Genomic DNA, 8054 nt, shown 5'->3' on the forward strand with positions numbered 1-8054 from the left:
TGAAGCCAGGCATGATGGCTCATGCCTGTAATCCCAACACTTGGGTGGCCAAGTCAGGCAGATCACAAGGTCAGGAGATTGAGACCATCCTGGCTAACAGGGTGAAACCCTGTCTCTACTAAAAATACAAAAAATTAGCTGGGCATGGTGGCAAGCATCTGTAGCCCCAGCTGCTCAGGAGGCTGAGGCAGGAGAATCACTTGAACTTGGGAGGCGGTGGTTGCAGTGAGCCTAGATTGCACCACTGCATTCCAGCCTGGGTGACAGAGTAAGACTCTGTCTCAAAAAGAAAATTTGAGATAAAGTCTTGCTTTGTCATGCAGGCTGGAGTACAGTGGCACGAACAGGGCTCACTGCAGCCTTGACCTTCTGGGCACAAGCAATCCTCCCACCTGAGCATCCCAAGTAGCTGGGACTACAGGCATGCACTACCATGCCCGGCTACTTTTTTTGTATTTTTTGTAGAAATGGAGTTTCATGATGTTGCCCAGGCTGGTCTTGAACTACTGAGTTCAGGTGACCCACCCGCCTTGGTTTCCCAAAGTGCTGGGATTACAGGTGTGAGCCCTGAAACCCAGCTGATAATTAAAAAAAGATAGGAATGGGGTTTTGTTATGTTTCCCAGGCTGGTCTCAAACTCCTGGGCTCCAGTGACCCTCCCACCTCAGCCTCCCAAAATGCTGGGATTGCAGATGTGAATGACAATGGCAGGCCTACAAATCAACTTATGCCTTATGTCTCTGCCCTTCTCAGAGCCTTTGTGAGACTCCCCAGTATCCTCAGGAGAAAGCCCAAGGGCATCGGCAAGGCTCACCAGGCCCTGTGAAGCCTCTGCCTCCCTCCCCTTCTCCCTCACTCTGCAACCTCAGGGCCTTTGCACAGGCTGTTCCTCCTCCCCAGCATGCTCTCCTTTCTTCCCTCCTCCCCTTTCTCCTGGGTCATGCCCACATATCCTTCCAGTCTCAGCTCAGACATCACTTCTGGAGACCGTTTTTCCTGAGCCCCTATGTGAGGTCAGGTGCCCCCACCCCCATTTTCTCTCCTGGTATCCTGTGCTTTTACACCAGAGTACTTAAAAACATTTGTAATTATCCTATTAACTCGTGTGTTCAGCCAGGCCTTCTTTGATTGCCCTTTTCAAAATTGCTTTATTTTCTCCCTAATACTTACCATTATGTTTTTTTTTTTTTTTTTTTTTTTGAGACAGAGTCTTGCTCTGTTGCCTAGGCTGGAGTGCAGTGGCATGACCTTGGCTCACTGCAACCAGCCTTTGCCTCCCAGGTTCAAGTGATTCTCCTGACTGAACCTCCCAAGTAGCTGGGATTACAGGCATCTGCCACCCACACCCAGCTAAATTTTTGTATTTTTAGTAGAGACAGGGTTTCACCATGTTGGCCAGGCTGGTCTCGAACTCCTGACCTCAGATGATCTGCCCGCCACGGGCTCTCAAAGTGCTGGGGATTACAGGTGTGAGCCACCGTGCCAGGCCTTCCCTAGTACTTACCACTATCTAACCCAACATTGTCCAGTAAAAGCATGATGCCAGCCACATACGTCATTTTGAATTTTCTAGTAGTTACATTAAAAAGGTAAACAGAATGCTGGGGTTGGTAGCTCACACCTGTAATCCCAACACTTTGGGAGGCCATGGCCAGGAGTTTGAGAATAGCCTTGGCTACATAGGGAGACCCCATCTCTACACATAATTTAACAATTAGCCTAGCATGGTGGCATGTGCCTGTAGTCCCAGCTACTCAGGAGGCTGAGGCAGGAGGATCACCTGGGTAATTGAGGCTGTAGTGAGCTGAGATTGCACCACTGCATTCCAGCCTGAGCGACAGAACAAGACACTGTCTCAAAAAAAAAAAAAAAAAAAAAAAAAGTAAACAGAAGCAGGTGAAATTAATTGTATTTATTTTTTAAATTAAATTAAATTTATTTCTTTTTGAGACGGAGTCTCACTCTATTACCCAGGCTGGAGTGTGGTGGTGTGATCTCGGTTCACTGCAACCTTTGCCTCCAGGGTTCAAATGATTCTCCTGCCTCAGGCTCTGAGTAGCTAGGACTACAGATGCGTGCCACTGTGCCCAGCCAATTTTTGTATTTTGAGTAGACATGGGGTTTCGCCATGTGGACCAAGCTGATCCTGAACTCCTGACCTCAGGTGATCCACCAGCCTTGGCCTCCCAAAGTGCTGGGATTATAGGCATGAGCCACCATGCCTGGCCTAATTTGAATAATACATTTTATTATTCATGTTCAAGATCACACTGCTGTGTAAGTAGCAGAGCTTGGATTTGAACCCAGGCCGCTGGCTGCAGAGTCCTTGCTATGAACCACTACACAGTAGTGCTTGACGAGGAGGTGTCTGTGGAATGACGAATAAGTGAACTGAAGGTGGCACATGTGCATATATTTGAACCCAAGTGTATGGAACGTGTGAGCATCTCTGTCCCTGTGCCCACTTGGGTGTATGTGAGCGCTCCTGTTTGTGCCTGTGTATACTGGGTGTGTGCTGAGTGTGTGTACGAGTGCGGTTGTATGTGCTTATGGGCAGTAAGAGTGGCTTTGATCCAGCCTAAATTGGGATGTTTCCTGCCCAGGGAGGGTTTCATGAGGGTGGGAAGAGGTCACAGCTTCTCAAGAAGCTGGTGGGAAGACCAGGCCCACCTGCATCCTGTCCTGTAGGGGGTTATGCAGATGAGATGCAAATGAGGGCTTGATCCTCAGCCCCACCCAGCTCTCCAAAAGCCAATTTGCCCAGCGAGCATTTGGATTGTCTCTGCAGCCAAAGACTGTGTGAAGGGAGGTGCTGGGACATAAGGATGTATTTATAAACCTGTCCCCTTGAATATGAAAAATAGCTATGAATAGAAACAGCATAAATAAAATCTTATTCATAAAAATTACAGCCCCATGAATTCTTCCTATTTGGTAATATAATGAAGACTATGTTAAAAATAGATTTTTTCATCAATACCTTTCTAAGAATCTATAAAGAGAATATTTAGGTATTCTGAAGCCTTTCACTCACCCCTCTCTCTGCCCCGGGGCCTCCCCTCCCTGTTCCTAGGTCTCCTCCTCTTCTGTCTTTCGGCCCTGCCCCACCCCCATCCCTCAGCCTTCCTCCTCTCTGCCCAGGCTATGCTAAATGCCAGCTCTTTTTTCTGCCTTTCCTTTTACAGAAGGAGCCTGGAAAGGGACAAACTTAACTTTCTTTTTGAAATGCTATCAGAATAGGCCAGGCGCAGTGGCTCACGTTTGTAATCCTAGCACTTTGAGAGGCCGAGGAGGGTGGATCACCTGAGATCAGGAGATCCAGACCAACCTAGCCAACATGGTGAAACCCCATCTCTCCTAAAAATACAAAGTTAGCCGGGCGTGAGGGTGTGCACCTGTAATTCCAGCTACTTGGAAGGCTGAGGCAGGAGAATCGCTTGAACCTGGGAGGTGGAGGTTGCAGTGAGCCAAGATTGCACCACTGCACTCCAGCCTGGGCAGCAGAGGGAGACCCTGTCTAAAAAAAAAAAAATGCTGTCAGAATAAAAAGCAGTCAACAAAAATCAAACCCTTATAGGAGACAAATAAATGTGGGCAACTATTTTTTGCAAAATGCCCTCCAAGCCCCTGGGCGCCGTTGCCTCTTGTAATAGGACGTCACCTGAACGGGCCGCCTGGGCTGCAGCCAAGGACCCTCCCTGACTCCCATCTCCCTTTCTGCCTTGTACCCCAGCCAGGTAGAAGAGACTGGAGTGGTGCTGTCCCTGGAGCAAACGGAGCAACACTCTCGCAGACCCATTCAGCGGGGCGGCCCCTCTCAGAAGGACACTTCTCACCCTGGAGACAGCCTTGGTAAGGGGCAGGGCTGGGGCCGGGAGGGATTGTGTCCCCAGGGCCCTTGGGAGAAAGCCCAAGTACCTTAACATGGCCCGCCAGGCCCTGTGGGATCTGCCTCCCTTCCCTGCGTACACAGCCTCCAAACCACATGGCCTCCTAAGAGCCCTTGGAACGCTCCAGCCTCGTGCCTCAGGGCCTTTGCACGTACAGTTTCCTCCACCCAGAATGCTCTTCTCCCTCCCATCCTCCCTCCTCTCCTGTGGCTATGGCATGGTTGCTTCAGTCTCGTGCTGGCCTCTGCTCTAAATTCTGCTGTGGCCCCACATTGCCCCCAGGCTTCTGCTCCTTCCCTGTTTGGCTTGGCTGCTCTTTGGCTACCAGTAATCTCGATCCACCTAAGTCTGGCTCCTTTCTCCCTCTTCCTTCTTTCTCCTCCCATCCTGGATGAGCCTCCCTCTTGGTTTGTCCTTCAAGCTCTCGCTGGCCGCCCATGCTTCTGGGTGTGGGGTGGGATTGCTGATATGATATCCTTTCCTTTTCTGGCTCAGAGCTGGCTCTGGGCTTTGTCTTAACCTCTGGGAACCTTACAGCCTCCTTGAGGGCTTGGGGCCAGTCTTCTCTCCTAAGGTGCAAGCTCCCCAGAGCTGCATGGCCAAATGCCGTTCTGGGCCACCACTCCCCTCCCCAGGACCTTCCAGAGCCTTACCAGAATCTGGCCACTAAAGTTTACACCTGGGCCAGGTGTGGTGGCTCATGCCTGTAAATCCAGCACTTTGGGAGGCTGAGGTGGGTGCATCACTTGAGGTCAGGAGTTTGAGATCAGCCTGGCCAACATGATGAAACTCTGTCTCTATAAAACATACAAAAATTAGCTGGGCGTGGTGGCACCCACCTGTAATTCCAACCACTTGGGAGGCTCAGGCAGAAGAATTGCTTGAACCTGGGAGAGGGAAGCTGCAGTGAGCTGAAATTTCACCACTGCGCTCCAGCCTGGGCGAGAGCGAGGCACTAAGAACAGTGGCCGTCCTGACTTGCTGAAGATGTCAACTGTGTTCCTGGGGTTGGTGTGGAGGGCTGTGTCCCTCAGCCTAAGGTCACCAGCCCGTGTCCTCCCTGTCTCCACATGTCCTGCAGACGCCCCTGGCCCCCGGATCCTCGCCTTCCTGCACCCCCCTTCCCTGAGCGAGGCTGCCCTGGCCGCTGACCCCCGCCGTTTCTGCAGCCCTGACCTCCGTCGCCTCCTAGGACCAATCCTGGATGGGGCTTCAGTAGCTGCCACCCCCAGCACCCCACCAGCCACACGGCGCCCCCGAAGTCCTCTTTCGGTAAGCCGTCCCACCCACGTGAGCCCTCAGCATCCAGGGCTCAGTCCCCCAGGTGGTCTTGGCCTGTGACTTAAACCTGGCTGTTCTCTGGGACTCAGTTTCTCCATCTGTGTAGTGGGGAGGTTGGGATGAGATGAGGTTTAGGTTCCTTTAAGACCCAGATCCAGATTCTTCAATTGTTAGAATTAATTCCAGAATCTGCCTCCATTTAGGCAAAAACTCTCAAGCTATGTTTCTCCTCTGTTGTCCTAATAATGCAACAGTTATCAACACAGAAGGAGACTTGTGTGACCAAATGTGGGCAATGTTCCCCACACACCAAGCAGCAGACTCAGCTGGGTGTCCTCTAATTCACTTCCAGAACCATCTACCTGCAGATAGTGTCAGACCCCACAGGTTGGGGCTCAGTCCCCAAGACTGCTCCTTGTTCTTCAGACACCAGTCACAAGTCTGGGCCTCCAGAATTTCTTTTTTATTTTCATTTTTGAGATGGAGTCTCACTCTGCCGCCCAGGCTGGAGTGCAGTGATGTAATCTCGGCTCACTGCAACCTCCACCTCCCAGGTTCAAACAATTCTCCAGCCTCAACCTGCCGAGTAGCTGGGATTACAGGCGTGCACCACAATGCCCGGCTCATTTTTGTGTTTTTAGTAGAGACGGGGTTTCACCAAGTTAAATAGACTGGCCTTGAACTCCTAACCTCAGATGATCTACTCACTTCAGCCTCCTAAAGTGCTAGAATTACAGGCGTGAGCCACCAAGCCTGGCCTTGGCTGTTTTTTCTTTGTTTCTTTGTTTCTTTTCTTTTTTGAGACAGAATCTCACTCTGTCACCCAGGCTAGAGTGCAGTAGTGCCTCAGCCTCCTGAGTAGCTGAGATGACAGGTGTATACCACCACACCTGGCTAATTCATTTTTTGTATTTTTAGTAGAGACAGGGGTTCACCATGTTGGCCAGGCTGGTCTTGAACTCCTGGCCGCAAATGATCCGGCTGCCTCAGCCTCCCAAAGTGCTGGGATTACAGGTGTGAGCCACCATACCCAGCCTCCAGAATTTCTGACCAACCAGCTTCAAGTTGGGGTTCTCATGACCTCCTCTTTGGGTTTGATTTTCTTTCTTTCTTTTTTCTTAAATTTTTTATTGTTTTGAGATAGAGTCCCACTCTGTCGCCCAGGCTGGAGTGCAGTGGCACGATCTTAGCTCACTGCAACCTCTGCTTCCTAGGTTCAAGCAATTCTCTTGCCTCACTCGGTTAATTTTTTGTATTTTTATTAGAGACAGGGTTTCACCATGTTGGCCCGGCTGGTCTTGAACTCTTGACCTCAAGTGATCTGCCAAAGTGCTGGAATTATAGGCATGAGCCATCGCACCTGGCTCTTTGGGTTTAATTAATTTGCTGGAGCAGCTCACAATAGACAGGATGGCACTTACTTAGGTTTACTGGTTCATTGTCAAGGATATTGCATGGGATACAGATGAAGGGATACATTGAGTGAGTTATGGGGGAAAGAAGGGTCTTGGAGCTTCCATGCCATCCCTGGGCACCACCCTCCAGAAACCTCCATGGGTCAGCTATCTGGAAGCCCCTCAAACCCAGTGCTCTTGGGCTGTTATGGAAGCATGATGATGTCAGCATTCTTTCCCCCAGTATATCAAACAGAACCCTCTCTGGGGACAGTCCTATGACTCACAGTCAGAAAAACGGGGGAAGATTAGAGGCCTGCCTTGGAGCAGGTGAAAGGAGGGCAGAAGGCTGGAGAGAGTCTGTTTCCTGAGGCCTAATACACCCGACGGTGTAACCAAAGACTGTGACAAGGGTCATGAGAGTTTGACCCGGGAACCATGCCCGAAACCATATATATCAAACAACACCACAGGCCCTGTATTAATGCGTCTTCATGCTGCCTAAGACCTACCCAAGACTGGGTAATTTATAAAGAAAAAAAGGTTTAATGGACTCACGGTTCCATGTGGCTGGGGAGGCCTCACGATCATGGCGGAAGGTGAAAGGTACGTCTTACATGGCAGCAGGCAAGAGAGAATGAAAACCAAGCGAAAGGGGTTTCCCCTTATAAAACCATCAGATCTCATGAGACCTATTCACTTTCATGAGAACAGTATGGGAGAACCCCCCCATGATTCAGTTGTCTCCTACCGGGTCCCTCCCACAATGCATGGGAATCATGGGAGCTACAATTCAAGATGAGATTTGGGTAGGGACACAGCCAAACCACATGAGGCCCCCAACCTAAGATGTTTCGAGCTGGCACAGATGACCCTCCTCCCTCTCCAGCTTATGACCAAGCATCCAGCTCTCTGAACTTTGACCTCAAAGAGTCAAAACGTCTAATGTCCTGATTTACACAGACATAGATTCAATCCTAAATCTGCCATTTATCAGCTGCATTACCCTGGCTGGGCAAGCGAGTTCTTAAGACCTTAATTTCCTCACCTGCAAAAGAAAGATAATAACAAGTTACCACATGATTGGTTATTCTAAGAATTAAGTGAAAGCATTCATGAGAAGCACTCAGTAGGGGCCTGGCACCTGTTGGCACTCAATAGATCATACCAGTTACTATTACTATTTAGTGTGCAGATAGTCTGACCTTTGACCTCGGTGGGTCCATACTGTCCAGTGTTGACTGTCTTCATCCCCACTCTCCACCCCAAGAAAATATCTTCTCTGTGAAGAAATACAGTCTGTGACCTTTGACCTCACCCTTCACCCCTGAGACAGCTGGCCTCTCCATTGTTTCCCCCTAAAACTCCAGATTCCAAGACCTTTAACCCCAGAGAATTTGTTTGAAAGTCTTGGCCTCAGGCCAGGTGAGGTGACTCACACCTGTAATCCCAGTACTTTGGGAGGCTCAGGTGGGCGGATCACCTGAGA

The 8054-nt window shown here is 50.0% G+C and overlaps 1 protein-coding gene across 7 annotated transcripts in view; it reads left to right on the forward strand.

Annotated features, from left to right (window-relative positions):
- The window catches only part of HIF3A (hypoxia inducible factor 3 subunit alpha), a 42656-nt gene that overhangs the window by 17567 nt on the left and 17035 nt on the right, over nucleotides 1–8054 (forward strand). For all 7 annotated transcript variants that reach the window (XM_037729263.1, XM_037729261.1, XM_037729259.1 and 4 more), the window contains 2 exons: nucleotides 3734–3852; nucleotides 4972–5162. In XM_037729263.1, coding sequence (XP_037585191.1) covers nucleotides 3734–3852; nucleotides 4972–5162 — 310 coding nt within the window. The remainder of the gene's footprint in view (nucleotides 1–3733; nucleotides 3853–4971; nucleotides 5163–8054) is intronic.

This window comes from Cebus imitator, unplaced genomic scaffold (genome assembly GCF_001604975.1).
Source record: "Cebus imitator isolate Cc_AM_T3 unplaced genomic scaffold, Cebus_imitator-1.0 Scaffold296, whole genome shotgun sequence".
Taxonomy (NCBI): Eukaryota; Metazoa; Chordata; class Mammalia; order Primates; family Cebidae; genus Cebus; species Cebus imitator.